At 36.8% G+C, this 19,718-nt stretch overlaps 2 protein-coding genes across 3 annotated transcripts in view; one reads left to right on the top strand and one right to left on the bottom strand.

The window, feature by feature from the left end:
• Nucleotides 1–19,718, top strand: part of LOC145259589 (uncharacterized) — a 183,466-nt gene that overhangs the window by 57,994 nt on the left and 105,754 nt on the right. The gene's annotated exons all lie outside the window — the stretch shown is intronic.
• LOC145259581 (actin-binding protein IPP-like) overlaps nt 1–19,718 on the bottom strand; it is a 45,110-nt gene that overhangs the window by 11,209 nt on the left and 14,183 nt on the right. Inside the window, exons 3-4 of the mRNA XM_080117237.1 lie at nt 13,410–13,538; nt 11,823–12,680 (exon numbers count right to left, since the gene is read on the bottom strand). Coding sequence (XP_079973363.1) covers nt 11,823–12,680; nt 13,410–13,538 — 987 coding nt within the window. The remainder of the gene's footprint in view (nt 1–11,822; nt 12,681–13,409; nt 13,539–19,718) is intronic.

The raw sequence follows: 19,718 nt of genomic DNA, 5'->3' as shown, positions 1-19,718 counted from the left end.
GTGCACTTCTAAGGGGTACTAGAGATTGGAGTTCAGACGAGCACCTGCCATGGTAGTAACGATAAAACAAAGACAGGCTCGCAACATCTCTCCTGTGGGAGAGAGGTTGCAGGGAAGAGAAAAGGGCATCACCCACTATGCCATGAAGTCTATTTTGTACTCTGTCACGGCAGGGTGGGCTGTTTTTAGCAGCTCCTGCCCAGGTGTGGCAGCAATACTCCATCCGTGGATGTACTTGGCTTTTATACAGATAGAGAATTGCATCAGGGGTGAGATATCTTCTGGAGCGGTAGAAGGATCCTACCATTTTTCCAGCGACCTTGGCAACTGACGATGTATGTATTCAATTTCAGGTCAGGGGTAAAGGTCAAGCCCAGAAGCTTATCAAAACATGGAACTTTCCCTAGACGAGAGCCACCCATTTCAATTGATGCCAGATGAGGATCAGAGTGTTGATGATGTAAAGATAGGAGCTTGGTTTTAGATGCATTAAAGGTAACCAGCCACGTCTTCCCCACTGAACCACACGCTTGAGATCAGAGGAGAGAGAATCAGAGAGAGCTTTGTCATTTACAGCCTTTGATGTGTTGCCGTAGATGGTCGTGTCATCAGCATAGATGTCAACAAATGATTTAAGTATGTGTTTAGGGAGATCATTGATGTAGATCAGGAAAAGAGTTGGGCCCAGGATTGACCCCTGAGGGACTACAGCATTAATACTGCAGGCTTCTGATTTTTGTCCATCGACCACTACTCTTATGAGTCTATCAGAGAGAAATGATTTAATGATTGAGAAAACATTTCCAGTTATACCGTAGCTGGAAATCTTGTGAAGTAGGCCTTTATGCCATACCTTATCAAAGGCCTTTGATATGTCAAAGCAATTGCCCTAGAAAGGAAGCCTTTGTCAAGAGATTCACTAATCCTATGAGATATAACCGTTAGCACATCTGCGGTAGATCTTGCAAAACGGAAACCATATTGCGTGTCACTAAGAAGGTTATTTCTGCTGAGGTGGTTGACTACTTCTCTATTTAATATGGATTCCAGCAACTTACTCATGACACACAGGAGACTTAGTGGTCTATACTGAGAAGGAGATGACTTATCACCTGAATTCTTAAATACAGGGCATACTGATGAGGTTTTCCAGGGTGCTGGAAAGCACTTCTCCTTAAGGCAACGCTTAAACAGTTTTGTAAGTATGGGAGCAAGTTCTGGTTGTAGTTTTTTTAACACTATAATTGGGATGCCGTCAGGGCCAGTTGCTTTACTGGAATCAAGATTCTTGATTAGCTTGATGACCTCATGCACAGATATTTGTATGTTACCTAGCGTGTTCTGTGTTATAAGAGGAAATATGAGGAGTTGATGGCCTTTGTCCCATAGGGTAGAATTAGCTGCAAAGTTCTTGGCAAACAGTTTGGCCTTGTCTGATGGTGACGAGATGACCTCAGGTCCATTGATAATGGTTGGGATAGAACGCACACTTTTGTTCAGGATCCTATATGTTATTTGCCAAAACTGGTGGGAACCAAGCCGCTGCTTTTTTTTTTTTTTTTACACAGTGATCACCACTTATCAAGGCCCGGAAGCCACTCAGGGATAAGGGTTATTGCAAATACATTACGTTAGTGTGGAGATTTGATGAAGTGTTTAATTAAGGGGGCGGTTCATTAGGAATTTGTAAACATTGGACTTGAAGACATCTAAGTTGTAGTCCGGAGGGAAGCAGGCAGACGGAACAGAGTTCCACAGGCGTGCAGTTCTAAGAAAGAAGCTTTGATCATGGAATCCACGTTTTGATTTAACACAGATATAGAGTGGGGGAAATTTGTCACAGTGGATTCAGCTAGACGGGTGTTTTTCGTGAAAGATTAGCGAGGGGGGACCAGAGATTGGAGTTCAGATGAGCACCTGCCATGGAAATAACGATAAAACAAGGATAGGCTCGCAACGTCTCTTCTGTGGAAGAGAGGTTGCAGGGTAGAGAAAAGGGCATCCCCCACTAAGCCACGAAGTCTATTTTGTACTCTGTCAAGGCAGGATAGGTTGTTTTTAGCAGCTCCTGCCCAGATATGTCAACAGTATTCCATCCTTGGATGTACTTGGCTTTTATATAGATAGAGAATTGCATCAGTAGTGAGATATCTTCTGGAGCGGTAGAAGGATCCCACCATCTTTCCAGCGACCTTGGCAACAGACTTGATGTACGTGTTCCATTTCAGATCAGGAGTAAAGGTCAGATCCAGAAACTTGTCAAAACACGGGGCCTCACCCAGACGAGAGCCATCCATCACAATTGATGCCAGATGGGGATCAGAGCGTTGATGATGTAAGGATAGGAGTTTGGTTTTGGATGCATTAAAGGTAACCAGCCACATCTTCCCCCACTGAACCACGCGCTCAAGATCAGAGAGAACTGTCATTTACAGCCTTTGATGTGTTGCTGTAGATGGTCGTGTCATCAGCATAGATGTCAACGAATGATTTAAGTATGTGTTTAGGGAGGTCATTGACGTAGATCAGGAAGAGAGTTGGGCCCAGGATTGACCCCTGAGGGACTACAGCATTTATATTGCAGGCCTCCGATTTTTGTCCATCTACCACTACTCTTATGAGCCTATCGGAGAGAAATGATTTAATGATTGAGAAAACATTTCCAGTTATACCGTAGCTGGAAATCTTGTGAAGTAGACCCTTATGCCATACCTTGTCGAAGGCCTTTGATATGTCAAGAGCAATTGCCCTAGAAAGGAAGCCTTTGTCAAGAGATTCACTAATCCTGTGGGATATAACCGTCAGCACATCTGTGGTAGATCTTGCAGAGCGGAAACCATATTGTGTGTCATTAAGAAGGTTATTCCTGCTGAGGTGGTTGACTACTTCTCTATTTAATATGGATTCCAGCAACTTACTCATAACACACAGCAGACTTTGGATTTAACGGACTGAGCATATAGCTCTCTTGCATTTTTTATTACTCTTTTACAGTGGTTGCTGGCATTCCTAAAAGCAGCTTTAGTCTCAGTGCATCTATTACGTTGGTAGCTATGGAAAAAGTGATTTCTGTGCGCGATGGCAGCAGCACATTCTGGGGAGAACCATGGCTGGCTGTTAGGTTTTTGTTGGAATTTTTTAGATGGTATGAATTGGTTTATGCCTACAATTACCCATTTGGTCAGGTCTGATACTGTAGAGGACACATCCTTTTTAAACATGGAATGCAGAGGTAGATCAGATATGAATGTACGGAAGCTATCCCAGTCAGCCATGGAGTATCGGTATACAGTACGGTGGAGGGGTACGCCTGGGGACTTATTACATTTCATTTTTATCTTAACTGATATGACAGAGTGGTGGGAGGATCCTAGAGGAGAAAGAACAGAACATGAACATAGCTCAGGGGAAGTGGAGAGAAAAAGGTCTAAAAGGCTTGCATACTGACCTGTAGTGTTTAATATAAGTTTACTAGCAGTTCAGCCTGGCTTGGCTCGGGCCCTATATACTGTTCATAACTTTATGTGCATATGTATATACTAAAAATTGTGAATATGTATGGTAATGCCTTTCTATATAATAAGCTTCCTTAACTTCCATAGAGAAAAGTTGGTAGAGATCACAGAGATCAAATTTTTTTTAGCTTTGACCCCAATTTTGACCCCTTAAGATTTTTTGCTTTGGGCTCAAATTAAATTAAAATGTTTGACCCATGTCCAAGTAATCTACATCTAAAATTTCAAGTGTTTAAACCCAAAATTAGCGAAGGAGTTTGGTAGAGTCTACAAAGGTCAATTGTCAGCTTTGACCTCTGGGTAGCCAAATTTTCGCCCAAAAACTGATTAAAAAGCTTGCTGCATGTCTGAATACCTTTATGCAAAATTGGTTTAATAGTTTGAACTTTGACCCATTGAAAGCCAAATTTTCAGCAAAAAAAAAATGATTAAAAACTTGCCCCATGTCTGAATACCTTTTATGTAAAATTTCAAATGTTTAGACCAAAAATTGGCTGACTTATTTGTTACAGACCGCAGAGATCAAATTTTTCAGAACTTCAACCCTAATTTTGACCCCTTAACATTTACTGTTTTGGGCTTAAATCAAATTATAAAGTTAAATCTATATCCAAGTAACCTATATCTAAAATTTCAAGTGCTTAGCCCCAAAATTGGCGGAGGTGTTTTGTAGAGTTCTCAAAGGTTAAATTGTTGAACTTTGACCCCTTACCAGTGAAATTTCTGACCGAAACCCAATTAAAAAGATTTTCCCAAATCTCAATACCTCATATGCCAAATTTCGAGTCTATAGATCAAAAATTGACAGTTATTTGGTAGAGAAATGTACAGACAGACACACACAGACATTTTCACTTTTATTGATATACAGATTTCAGTTACTACTTAAAATGCAAATGTATCTAGAATATTAAAAAAAAAAAAAAAAAATTAAATCTATAACTAACAGTGTCATGTTGATTCCACAATATAAATTCATGCGTAAATATGGGAGGGGAAATACCTTCAAATTATATCTTTTATTTTGAAGAAGAGCTACAGACTTATACTAAGTAAATATTTATAAGTCCCTTTTTTTTAAACTGGAGAATAGGCATTATCGGCAGCTCTCGTTGCTCTCACTTCTCCTTATTTGTCCCTCAGTTCTTGTTTTTTCAATGAGTGATTTTTCTAACAAAGGGAGAAGAAAAAGCTGTATTCTAGGTTGGCAGTATTTTGTGTGAACAGTTGCCAGAGATGTTGGAAATTCTGTTTCTTTGTCTATCCTTGTGGCCATGTCACTAGTAAGGGTGCTGGAGGTAAACATTTTAACTGGGCTGACATTATCCGCCTGATAGAGATCCGAACCTTGGATTAACCACTAAGGAGGCTGTCCTATCAGCACATGCAAAGTACAGAGTTCAAAATAGACTTCATAGCTTAATGGGAAGTGCCCTTTTCTCTTCCCTGCAACTTCTTTCCCACAGAAGAGACGTTGCGAGCCTGTCTCTGCTTTATCGTTATTTTCATGGCAAGTGCTCATCTGAGCTTCAATCTATGATTCCCCCTCAACAAACTTTATGAAAAACACTCGTCTAGCCAAAACCACTATCAATAATTTCCCACACTCTTTATCCGTGTCTAAACCTAAATGCAGATTCCATGAACAAAGTTTCTTTCTTAGAACTGCATGCCTGTGGAACTCTCTTCCATTTGCCTGCTTTCCAGCTGACTAGTCCAACGTAAACAAGTTCTTGATGAACCGTCCCCCCCAAGTAATCGAATTTACAAAATTGCCACTACTTATGTTCACTACGCTATAATCACATTGACTAATGTATACCCATTGACTCTTATCCTCGAGTGGCTTCCGGGCCTTGATAAGTAGTGATTTCTGTGTAAAAAAAAGAAAAAAAAAAAAACGAATACAGAAAGTTTATAAACAGCATGGGATCTCATTTTTAGTATAATTTTGTGGCACTTACATCCGTTATCTAAGGGGGATAAGCAGTATTGACTAATCAAAAACTATTGTTTTGATTATTCGGACAATTATTCTCATCTCGGCACAACATTTCAGTTGTTTAAACCTATGACCTTTGTCGGATGTAAACTGCATGTTTTTTTCAACTAAGGAAAAGAGGGTTAGTTCAGTATTGCAAAAAATCGAACCGTGTGTTTGAGGGTGTGTCCGTAAATTATAAAAAAGGGTTAATTTTTAGGGGTTACTAGAGTGCTTTTTAAGACTTTCTCATGATTCAATTTTTAGGGTTTTTTTATGTTAATCGCCATATAAAATATTTTGATTGCAGAAATTCCCTTCTGGACCAAAGTACCCTAGGTTTGCAACAACAGATGCCACATACAAATTTATCATGTCTAGACAATTAGCCACTATCTTATGTAGCTTTAGAACATTTTAGACATATTTAGTTAATATAGTAAAATCCTACATTTCATCCTAGGAGCAACACCATCACAATCGCAGCATCTTTAGAGGAAGTAGTTCCTATTTTTTCCCCTAAATATTAAATCCTCCTAATGCCCCCAGTCAAAACCAGGAGAAAATATACACATTATACAGATATTGTGCTTGCATCCTTTGTAACTGGGTCAAAAACTCATAGACATAATCTTTCCATTTCCTGATTCAAAAATAATAAATTCTTCCTTCTCAAATTTCATCTGTTCTCATTGGCCAGGAGCTGACAATTTGATTATTCCGGAATTTACTTCTTAATGCATAAACGAATGTTCCAAAACTTTTTAAATATGGCGGCACTCTCTACAAGAGGCAATCATTTAAAAAAAACAATAAACCAAATACAAACATAATAACCACTCATACACAGAAAGTTAAATACTGATAATCTTACACTTACTTATGCACACATTAACAACACACCACTTTGTTTTTATAACAAAATCTTTTTTATACTTTTATTTTACATTTATTTTTAATGTGGGCAATCTAAATTACTTACATATTTTCCTATGATTAGCTAGATTTCAATTATGTTGCTTATCTTGTTCGCATAGGTTTTTGACTGAGAGAGAGAGCACGTGAGCGAGAGAGAGAGTTGGGAAAAATACATAGAGAGAGAGAGAGAGAGAGAGAGAGAGAGAAAGTAAAAACTGGTGTAGTTATTGTTTGCCATGAAAATGTTTTTTCTTTGGCATAAAAAGAAGTGTAAAAAGCAAGAGAGAGAGAGTTTAGAATATATACAGAGAGAGGGAGAGAGAAAATAAAAACTGGTATAGATATTATTCGCCGTGCAATGTTCTTTTATGCCAAAGAAACATTTCATGTCGTCAACATTATCTACAACTGTTTTTATCTCCTCTCTCTCTCTCCCTCCTTCTGTTTATATTCTTCCCCACTCTCCTTCCCTCTCTCTTCTCTGACTCCAATTATTATTTCTCTTGTGTGTTCCTGTGTTTGTTTTACCATGTAGCTCGCTATGATAAATTCCTATCAAAAAAGCAAAAAAAAATTAATCTACCTACTTTTAATTCTGCTTTTACTTACGTATTTACAGATTGTTATGAAACAACAACTACAGGAGATGAGGGTAGATAAATAAAATATAAGAAAATAAATAAAATAAACTATAATTCTTATTAATTAACTTACAAATATTTTTCTAAAATAAAAATGAATTTTGTCTTTTTTACTTAGAGGGGGGGTCTATTTACACAAACTGAGCCACAACAATGCATAGCCGAGTACGGCTAGTTGCCAATATTAGTGAAACAAATGTTTTACAAAACCATGGATAAACAACTTACGTGTTTTCGTTTTTTCTAGAAAACACAATGCAAGGGAGGCGATTTAAAAAAAAAGTGTTGGGGGGGGGGGGATTATTTCCCTAAGGTATATTTTTTGTTATTTTCTATTATTTTCTCCATATAAATTTGTAATTAATGGATTCCAAATATGGTTAAATTCAATACTTGGACAGTTTAGGATGTTGTTGCTATTCACCATATGTGCTGCTCCTCCATCTTTCTTCTATATCTAGCATTTTTTTTTTCATTAATATTGACAATTAGCATCAGGATTTAGCTAAAAATTGAATTAAGAAAGTCTTAAAAAGCACACTAGTGACCCCTGAAAATTGACCATTCTTTTATAATTCACGGACACACCCTCAAACCCACGGTCTGATTTCTTATAATATAGAGCTAACCCCTTTTCCTTAGTTATGATCAATGAACTTATGTATTCACAACCTGAAAGCTTCATCTCTCTGTTGCAGATATTGGCAGTATGAAACTCTAAGAAAGCAACCCTTGTTGTGGACTTGTATCAAAAGCATAGATACTTCACTGAAAATTCTGAAGAACAAAAGGTTGCTTGTTTTACCACTCCCGTATTCATTTGCGTTAAAAAAGAATACACACACACACACACACACATGGTGCCTTAAATAAGTTTCCAGACTTTTTTTGTAAAGGCATTTAAAATTGTCGTAGATTCTTGAAACTTCAGTTTGTTATTGCTATACATCTTATGAGATAACTCACCGATTTTTATGATTTCAGATTCAAATGAACAGCTACAGCAGGAATTGGAATACAATCTACTAAAATCTGATTGTCATAACTGGTGAAGTTCAAAAATGCAATCTGAACATGAGGATACTTTTGAAGAATTATATGCAATAAAATTCTGTTTTAAACTAAGAAAAAAATGCCACAGAAATGTATGGAATGCTTCAGACTACTTTTGGACCATCTTGCATGAATCAAGCATCAGTTTTTGAGTGGCATAAGAGATTCAAAGAATGCAGGGAGTCTTTGAGGGATGATGAGAGGTGTGGAAGGAAAGGAAATCAAAATACCAGAGTTGATTGGCCAAATAAAGAATTTAATAGATAAGGACCGTCGCGTGTTTATAGAGACAATAAGTGCACAGTTTGATGTCGGTATGGGAACTGTACCTACAATCATTCACGATGAAATAAAGATGCAAAAGATTTGCGCGAATGCACCAGTCCAAAACTCAATCATTGTCGCAGACTATTTGACCAAGATGGGCATTAAGACAGTTCTTAACCCTGCCTATAGTCCAGACATTGCTCCCTGTGACTTTTGGTTATTCTCGAAGCTAAAGAAAAACCTTAAAGGCTGTCGTTATGAGACAATTGTGGAGATGAAAGAGGCTGTGTGTCTAAAAATTGGAAGAGAAGTTGCAATTACCTTTTATTTTATCTTTTATTACAGCATTTTTCTATTCTAATTTTCGGATTTTGTAGTCATGCCCAAATACATTTTATTTTCTATTAATGGATTGATAGTTGAGTTAAGGGCAGAATATATTATTTGATTGATATAATAATTAAATGAATGATTTTGTGCTACAAAACAGTTGCTGTCAAGAATTGTTAATGTCAACGTACTTAAAGGAATAAATTGTAAGATGGTCAACATCATGAAATTTGGAAGATAGACTTTTTTTCATTTATTTGTTATATGCTCTGTAATTACATTGAGCTTTTTAAATTAAGTGTTGGTATGAATAAATTAATATAATTGAAAAAAAAAATTTTTTCCACAGAAATATATTGATTGTATATATATATATATATATATATATATATATATATATATGTGTGTGTGTGTGTGCGTGTGTGTGTGTGTGTGTATGAGAGAGTAGGGGGAGTTAAAAGATAAGAATAAGATTGATTCTTCCAGAGAAGATTTATCAGGATAATGCAAAGCTCAACAAATTGTTTTGGAGCTTATATGGAGTATGGATAAAATAAGAAAACTACAATATAAAAATACATACTAATATATATATATATATATATATATATATATATATATATATATATATAGATTTATTCATTTATTCAATATGGATGATACATCAATTAGGGTTGTAGGATAGGTAAGGACTCTTTTTAATTATCCCACAACCTAATTGATGTATCTTCTTTATTGAATAAACGAATAAATCTCTATACATTAGTATATATTTTTATATTGTTTTCTTTTTTATTGATACTATATATATATACACACAATTTGTTGTTGACATTTTTTTAGTGATATTAACAACTTCAAAATGCTGTTATTCTTATTTTTTTCAGCTATCTTAGCCTTTTTTTAAGAGCTATAAGCTCTTCTTTTTTTTTTGTTATTCATATATATATGAATAGATCGCCCTTATTATTTTTTATGGGATGTATTTATTTATTTATTTATTTATTATTATTAAATATTATTATTACATGCATAAAAGTATGCCTATGGACATGCATGTTTCTGGCTTTTAGCTGTCGTCAGCATAGGCTAGGATCGAACTCATGACACCAGTATCAGAATGCAGATACTATCCCAATATGCCACAGTTGATCACCACTTGAACGCATGATTAGGAAGCTTTACTTTTGGAATGACCCTCATAAAAATGATAGCTGACTTAATTTTATTTTGCAATATCAACAAATAAAAAAATAAAGTAAAGAAAATAAAATTAATACGGCATTTAAATTATTTTAAATTATCAGTTTTTGGAAGGGAGTATTGTTGTCACATTTGAGCTGGTGCATTTGCTACTAGTCTCTCGCTCCTAGACAAGGTTCAAAAGAGAGTCGCCAACCTGATAGGTTGTGAACTGTCATCTAAGCTTCAGCCTCTGTCACATCGAAAAAATGTAGCATCCCTCTGCCTGTTCTACAAGTACTTTAATGGTGAATGCTCCGACGAACTGCAAGCACTTGTACCCCACTCAACGTAAATACCTCCGACAAACCCGACAAGCAGCAAAAGTCTACCCCTTCACAGTAGAGATCCCTAGATGTAAAAGCCTTCTACTCCAGTAGTTTCTTCCCCAGAACCGCTAAACTTTGGAATTCCCTTCCGGGTTCCTGCTTCCCCAACTGTATTGACATGCAGAAGTTCAAGTGTAACGTGAATCGACATCTTGCTGCTCAACTCCCCGCATAGCACCCCTGTAGCTTATGTCCCTGATAGTAGCCACCTACATCAAAGTGGTAATGTGCCTTGTTTGGAGTGAAAATGTAATAAAAAAGAAAATTTTTTAAAAAGGGAGAAATCTACATTTTTAAGGAAAATTGGGGGCAGCTTATGAATTATTTGAGGAGAGGGAGGTAGATTAAATCGGCTAATAATTATTGAATAAAATATGAATTAATTTATTGATATTGTGAAAAATTTTTTCATAAACTCCTTTGATAATTTCTAGGACATGTTTCATTTTTAATTTGTTAATTTACTTGTTTCTTTTTCATAAACTGTTTTGGCAATTTCCAAGACTAATCCCATTCAGCTCTTGTGGAGACTATTTTAATTCCATTTCCATGGCTAATTTCATTTGCCGCTTGTGGAGACAGGACCTTTTTTTTCCTTAAAATTGTTTCATTATTCGATTGGTTATTTTGGTATCTTAAATTGTCTCTTTCAAAATATGCTTAGTTTTGATTCATCAATACTAGTTATCTCACCTTAGATAATTGACTGTTTCCATAAATGTCAGTTTGTAATGTGTGTTGCATTAATATTTACAAATAAACAAATTATTAATGAGAAAAAAAAAAAACGATCTTTTATGAATTGGAAGGTAACAATTTTAAAAAAATAATATATTTCTTCATGTTCATACAAAATATGAAGACGGTCAAAAAAGCAACTTCAATTTTATGGATGAAAACATTGATAAATGCAAATTGTTATCACATCTGGGCTAGATCTGCCACTAACTAGTCTCTCCCTCCTAGACAGGGTCCAAAAGAGTCTTCAATCTAATAGGTCTCAAGCTGTCAACCAAGCTTCAACCCATCTTGTTGCTGAAATGTTGCATCCATGTGTCTGTTTTACAAGTATTTTAATGGAATGTATTCTGACAAACTTATAACACTTGTGCCCCTTGGATGTGAATACACCCGACATGCGGTAAAACCACATGCCTTCACTGTAGAGATCCGTATACACCAGAAAGCCTTCTACTCTTACAAGTTTCTTACTTAAACTGCTTGACATTGGAATTCCTATTTGCTTTCTTGACTATACTAACATGCACAAATTTAAATGTAATGCGAAGAGACATTTTTCTGCTTACATAGTGCCTCTGTACACATAATCCCAAATAGTAGTCCCTTATATATAAATAACAGTATACTTTGTTTGGGGCGAATAAGAGTAAAAAATTTTTAATAAAAAAAAATAAAGTGAATAAAAAACAAGGAAAAAGGCTAGTCTAAATTAAGTATCAATTTGCATTATTATTTAAATTTGATTTTGAAAGTCTGAATAACTTAATTTTATAAGATTTATTTAGAATGATTAAAAAATACCCACCTTCTTCATGTTCCACGGCTCCCATTGCATAACGTAAAGTGTTAACTCGGCCACAAACTGTCCATTGGTCAATCGTTGGGTCATATTTTTCTATTGTTGCGCCCAATTCGCTTCCAATCCAACCACCGATTGCATACAAATGATGTCTATCAGCACACAGAGTCAAATTGCAACGCGGAAAGTTCATGCAGGCTACGTTCTTCCACGTACAATTAGTCGGATCAAAACACTCCACTGTATCACAGATTAATGAGTCACGCTCACCACCAGCAACGTAAATTTTTTGATGCAACACTGCAGCCCCATGTCCACTGCGAGCATCTTCAATTTCAGGCATTTTTTTCCACTGAATCTCAAATGTATCAAATTTCTCAACGCTGCAGAGTGTTTCCCCATCAGCCCACCGTTTGCCTTGAAGGCGAGAGAAGCCACCAATTATGTAAATATTTTTCTGCGTTTGTAGACGAGGTTGAGTCTTGGTTCGTTTGGAATAAACCTTGTGATAAAACACCCGAAGGGCTTTATCCATTTCCAGGTCAATTGAATCAACAGAATCGCGGAGATAGCTACGTAGTTGGTTCTGTGGAATTAACGTGAATCTAATTGGAGAGAGAACATCAAAGAGATGAATACGCCTCGTCGAGATGTCGTGAAGAAGCCAGCGGAGTGCAATGTAAAGAACTTGTAATTCCGTCTTGACGTGAAGATGCTCGCTGCTCAAAAAATGGATAAGCGTCTCTTTGGGAAGATCCAGGAATTCTACAGACTGACCGACTTCTTCAAAATTGCTGTAAATGAAACGTTCCGCAGCTTCTAGCACATCTTCCCATGCATGCGCCTCAGCAAACACATAAATGCCTAAGGAAGAAAGAGAAAAAAGCAGAACATTTTATACGTACACTAGCAGGCCACCCAGCATTGCCTGGTCATAAAATGCGCTTAAATATGATATTTTAATTCATGCAGATTACATATTTATTATTATACAGACAATTTTCTATTGATTATTACATTGAACCTAATATATAGTAGTGTGGTCAAATTTTTTTTTAAATATATGACTTGGGTATGAATCGAAACTAAAACATACAACTCTCGACCCTCATTTCTTAGCCTCTGAGCTTTGTCCATATGCATATATATATATATATATATTTTTTTTTTTATGGTGTTATTTATAATGTTATTTGATTATATACATGTGTATTATATACTGTACTGTATTTTGTTACTAATTTTTTATGCCGTATCCCGGGGTTTTACTGTATTTAGTATTGATTAGTTATTCTACTGCCTATTTATAATCTACTTAAATCAAATAAGTTTGACTATAAATATTAATTATATACATATATACATAAATAAAATTATATAAACATTTTAAGGAATCAACGCAGATTGCTTAATGTTTCAATATTTCTATGTCTTCTTTAAAAGCATTCACATGTCTGATGATGAAAAGTGGATAGCAAATGTCAGTGGTAAAAATATGTTTTAAATGTCAAGTCATTTGGATCCAACAAGAATCATCCTATATGCGAACATTATTTACAGCATGAACGAAGGAAAAGAAATAAAATGCCATACCTATACAATTCTCAATAGTGAGTTGTTGCTTAAGAAATTCACAGCAGAAGACGAGCACTTCAGACACATTAAACATATCAGCTGCAGACATCAATTCTTGACAGGTTTCGGAATTAACTTCAATTTGACCTGAAAAAGAAAATCATTGCAATTAATTTTATTATATTGAATTAGGCAAAACATTATATCATGAATACACAAAAAATATTTTAAAAAGAATGTAAAGATATATAAGTTTTTATTGATGCATAAATATCCATATAAAATATAAAACAAATCAATATCAAAAAAGCTTGTTTCCTAAGTATCAGGCTTAATCATTCTAAATAAATCTAATACATAAAATTAAGCCAGTCAGACTTTCAAAATCAGATCTAAATAGTAATGTAAATAAATATTTGATTCAGTCTAGCCCTTTTCTCTTTTTTCCACTTTGGTATATTTTCAATTTTATTTTTATTTTTACTTCACTTCACTCATCCCAAACAAAGCATATTGCAACTTGAACATAAAGAGGTTCTATTTGAGATCATGTCTACAGGCAACTATGTAAGGAGTTGAGAAACAAGATGTTTGTTCACATTATATTTAAACTTCTGCAAATTAGTACAGTCAGCAGTCCATGGGAAGAAAATATAAGGGTAGAAGACTTTCCGGTATCTAAAAACCACTGTTTGTTGAGTTAGTTGAAGGTATATGTGTTAAGGGGGCACAAGTGCTATGCATTCCTCAAAGCATATTTCATTAAAGTACTTGTAAAATAGGCACAGGGATGCAACATTGTAGCATTTAGACAAGCTTGATTGATTGTGCGAGACCTATTAGGTTGAAAACTCTTTTTTGGATCCTGTCTAAAAGGGAGAGACTAGTGATAAATACACCATCCAAGATGTGTAGCAATACGCCATGCACAAGCAAATGGTGGCTTTACAGAGATATAAGATACTTTCAGGTATGAGTAATTTTCTAGCACATTAGAGGGAGCCCATCTTCTTTGCAGCAGCTTTGGAAATGTCCTCAATGTATTTGTTCCAATTCATGTTGTCTGTGAATCATAAGCCGAGGAGTTTAAACGATGTGCTCTCAGGTAGGATGTTATTATGTTATTAGCTACGCCATTCAGTGGTTGCTAAAGTTTCTTATAATTGTTAAAGGAAAGAAGTTTGGTTTTAGTAGCATGAAAGATCATATTTAGCGTTCAATATTTCGCAAGTCGTCATGATATTCTGTTACTCAATTTTCACAGGTAATAAGGCAAAACAAAAATAAAATTATAAATATTCCCAGGCAATGCTAGATCAGGACAGCTAGTGGATAATAAACTTCAACTTATACTCGGGTACATCAGACTACTGACAAGATTTCATCTCCAAGTCAACATTAACTCACTCTCTATTCTGAAACAAATGATGGTAACCAAAATAAAGTGTTACAAAATTAAAGACTGTGACTTAATAACGAGAGAAATTAAATTATTCATGAGTTATTTTCCCTTTAGAAAAAAACAAGTCACTTAGAGTTTTCTGGTTCTTGTCGTATTGTTATCATTAAAGGGGGTATCGTTGTGTGTGATCGTCTAAATGTTCTGTCTATTTGTGATATATTCATATCTAATTGTTCATATGCTTTTGTGTGTGTGTGTGGTACATGTATTTTGAACATACCTTCTTCATGGGTCGTTGATCTTGTCCACCTGGAATTCATCTCGTTCTTGGAGGGGAGACTGGAAACCTGTTTCGGACGAATATTCATTCACTCCAAGACGATGATTGGTTTTATATAGTTTTTGTTCACCTTCCAGATGTCAATCGCAGAAGAATGGAAAGTGAATATCTTTGCTTGAATAGGTCTTATTTTCACACACGTCAGCGTCCCCCCCCCCCAGTGAAGGAGAGGGGATGACCTGTTAAGCCGTCTGTTCTTCTCTACGTCCAAACCCAAAACTCACTGACTCCAGCTCACCTGATCACGTGACTCACACGCAGATCCGATCAGCTGACTCTTACGTTCGACCTATTTCCTAATAGTTCTGAATCAATATATTTAAGTTTCCAAGTTTGTTTGAGGCAGTTTTTGGTTTGGGCAGAGCTTTAGCCGATGATAAGATAAGGTGACGACTTCAAGTAACATCAAAAACATGCTTCGACATACAACAATCGCACACAATCAGATTGCAACTGATTTATACACACTGTATCAGAGTTTGTGTTTAGTTTTCTCTTGTGAATCTGCGTTGTTTTGTTTTACTATACTTGTAAACCAGTATTTGTGCCTTTGGTAAGCACCATGACATGACCAGAATGGAAGATGAAAGAGAAAAAAGAGCACTGGAGTCTGTGGTTGTAAAGGGGCAGCTATGATTAACTCCAGTAAAAATTGACAACTCGACTCCCAACTCTTTAATTTAGCTGAAATAAAGTATCACCAGCGAAATATGTTATATATAAATGGTTGGACAGGAAATTGGATATATTCGTGAGCAACCAACACTTAGCACCAAATGGTAAATAAGATATTTTATATCAGTTAATTCGTTTTGTCTTAAGAATTAAATATGTCTTAAGACAAAGTACTGTTGCCACATCTAGAGAGGTGCCACTCAGAGCACCCTTTCTTGCCATGTCAGAGTACAAAACTTTGAAATCTAGTGAGGAATGTCCTTTCTCTTCCCTACAGCCTCTTTCTCACAGAAGAGGCATTGCTAGTCTTTCTCTACTCTATTGCTATTTTGATGGCAAGTGCTCAATTGAGCTTTAATCCATGGTCCCCCCCCTGTAAAATATTCACAACAAAAACTCATCTATCTACAACCACTATAAATAATTTTTTATTCTTCTGTGTACTTAAAATTAAATGGAACTTCCATGAGCAATGTTTCTTTCTAAGAACTGCTTGTTTGTGGAACACCACCGGGATGCTCCCAACTGATTGCAACATGGAGTACTGTTGACACATCTGAACAGAAGTTGCTTGCCGCACCATATTCTGCTTTGATAGAGTTCAAAACTGGTTTCAAAACCAAGTAGATTATGTCCTTTTCTCTTCCCTGCAACCTCTTTCCTACAGAAGAGACATTGCGAGTCTATCTCTGCTCTTTCGTTATTTTCATGGCAAGTGCTCATCTGAGCTCCAATCTATGCCCCCCCCCTGCCAAACTTTCACAAAAAACACTCGACTAACTACAACCACTATCAACAGTTTCCCCTCACACTATCTATGCCTAAATCTAAACGTAGCTTCCATGAATAAAGCTTCTTTCATAGAATTACCAGCCTGTGGAACACTGTTCCACTGACTTGCTTCCCAGTCAATTACAATATGGTAGCCTTCAAGTCCAATGCAAACAAATTCCTGTTGAGCCCCCCCCCCCGCTTTAATCATCCAAATTCTACCCAATCTATATCATTAACGATTACTACACTAATACTTTAAATCCATTAATTTTTATACACAAGTGGTCTTAAGGCCTTGATGTCCTTGTAAAAAAAAAAAAAACATGGTTGTTATCAAGTCCAATGTTAACAAATTCGTGTTGAACTGTCCTCTTAAAGAATCAAATTTAAATCCTCACAGCATTGTCTCACTATCCACCTAACAAACGAATTAATCCTTATCCTTGAATGACGTTTGGGCCTTCATTTTTTTTTTTTTATTGCATTTTCACCCCAAACAAGGTACATTGCCACTTTGTTGTAGGGAGCTACTATCAGGGACATAAGCATCAGCATCTGTGTAGGAAGTTGGGCAGCAAGATGTCGGTTCACGTTACACTTGAACTTCTGCATGTCGGTACAGTCGGGGAAGCAGGGACCCGGAAGGGAATTCCAAAGTCTAGCTGTTCTGGGGAAGAAACTACTGGAGTAGAAGGCTCTCTTACATCTAGGGATCTCTACTGTAAAGGGGTGGGATTTAGCTGCTTGTCGGGTTTGTCGGGGGTATTTACGTTGAGGAGGCACAAGTTCTTACAGTTCGTCAGAGCATTCACCATTAAAGTACTTGTAGAACAGGCAGAGGGATGCTACATTTCGTCGATGTGACAGAGGCTGAAGTTTAGCTGAGAGTTCAGGACCTATCAGATTGGCGACTCTCTTTTGAACCTTGTCTAGGAGCGAGAGACTAGTGGCAGATGCACCAGCCCAAATATGACAACAATACTCCATACATGGGCGAATGATGGCCTTATAGAGATATAGGATACTTTCAGGTGTTAATAGCTTTCTAGCACAGTAGAGAGAACCCACCTTCTTCGCAGCGGTCCTGGCAATGTTCTCAATGTAATTGTTCCAACTCATGTTTCCTGTGAACGTTAGGCCGAGAAGTTTAAAAGATGTACTTTCAGATAAAAAGTCATTGGCCATTGCTATTGGCGGTAGGGAAGGTTTCTTGTAATTATTGAAGGAAACAAGTTTAGTCTTGGCAGCATTGAAGGTGACCATCCATTTTTGTCCCCATTCTACTAGGGATCGGAGGTCTTCCTCTAGTGTTTCTGCCATTTCTTTAGATATGTGTTCATTTGTTTTCTTGTCGTGTCTGTTATAGAGCGTGGTGTCGTCAACATACATACCCATCTCACAGACAATTTTGTCAGGGCGTTCATTTATGAATATTAGGAATAACAGAGGTCCAAGGATAGACCCCTGAGGCACTCCCACATTTTTTTTTTTTTTTTTTTTTACAAAGGCATCACCACATTATCAAGGCCCAGAGGCCACTCAAGGATAAGGGTTAAAGAGTGTACAGTAGAAATTGGTCAATATAGTAATCATTAGTAATGAAAATTTGGTAAATTTAATAACTTATATGGAACGGCTCATCAAGAACTTATTTACTTTAGACTTGAACACAACCATATTGTAGTCAGCCGGAAAGCAGGAAAACGGAAGACAATTCCACAGGCGTGCAGTTCTAAGAAAGAAGCTTTGTTCATGGAATCTACGTTTAGGTTTAGGCACAGATAAAGAGTGGGGGAAATTATTGATAGTGTTTACAGCTAGACGAGTGTTTCTTGTGAAAGTTTGGCGAGGGGGGACCATAGATTGAAGCTCAGTTGAACACTTTCCATGAAATAACGATACATCAGAGACAAACTCGCAACATCTCTTCTGTGAGATAGAGGTTGCAAGGAGGAGAAAAGGACATCTCCTACGAGGCTACGAAGTCTATTTTGAACTCTATCAAGGCAGGACAAGTCCTTTCTAGCAGCTCCTGCCCAGATGTGGCAACAGTATTCCATCCTTGGACGTACCTGGCTCTTATATAGATAGAGAATAGCATCAGCAGTGAGATATCTACTGGATCGATAGAAAGATCCCACCATTTTTCCAGCGGCCTTGGCAACAGATTTGATATATGTGTTCCATTTAAGATCAGGAGTAATGGTCAAGCCCAGAAGCTTGTCAAAACTTGAGGCCTCTTGAAGACGAGAGCCATTCATTTCAATTGATGACAAATGTGGATTAGAATGTTGATGATGTAAAGAGAGAAGCTTGGTTTTAGATGGATTAAAAGTAACCAGCCACTCCTTTCCCCATTGTACTACGTGCTCAAGATCAGATGAGAGAGAATTGGAGAGAACTTGGTCGTTTACTTATTTATATCATATTGTTTAGATGTACAACCGTCAAGGACAACCTGGATTTTTCTCTTATCTAAGAAGGATCTAATTATGTTATGTATTCTTCCAGTGATGCCGTATGATCTGATTTTCTTAAGAAGACCCTCATGCCACATTCTGTCAAAAGCCTTAGATATATCTAGAGCTACTGCTCTACCCTTTTCCGCTTTGTCCAGTGACTGGTATATACGTTCTGAGATTACAGTTAAGATGTCTGCTGTGGAACGGGCTTGCCTAAATCTATATTGTTGGTCAGTCAGACGTTTAGCATCTGTATGTTAATTATGGTCTCAAATATTTTGGCGAAAAGTGGGAAGAGGCTAATGGGGCGATAATTTACTGGGTCAGTTCTTTCACCAGAATTCTTGAAAACTGACACTACAGAAGTAGTTTTCCAGCAGGCAGGAAAGCAAGATTCATTAAGGCATTTGTTGTAAAGTTTGGAGAGAACTGGAGCTACTTCGATAGCGCACTTTTTTAATAGCACAGCCGGGATGAGATCAGATCCATATGCTTTTGCAGTCTCAAGCTTTCTTATGATAGCATGCACCTGAGCAGGGGTGATTTTCAGATCGTCTAGTGTGACGTCTGTCCGCAAAGGAAAGTCAGGGAGGGGGTGGTTAGCAGAGTCCAGTGTAGAGTTGGAGGCAAACCGCCTGGCAAGCATGTTAGCCTTCTCAGTTGCAGAACAAACA

Source organism: Euprymna scolopes, chromosome 3 (genome assembly GCF_053919585.1).
Source record: "Euprymna scolopes isolate OS-2025 chromosome 3, ASM5391958v1, whole genome shotgun sequence".
Classification (NCBI taxonomy): domain Eukaryota; kingdom Metazoa; phylum Mollusca; class Cephalopoda; order Sepiida; family Sepiolidae; genus Euprymna; species Euprymna scolopes.
This window is presented reverse-complemented; position numbering and strand designations above follow the sequence as displayed.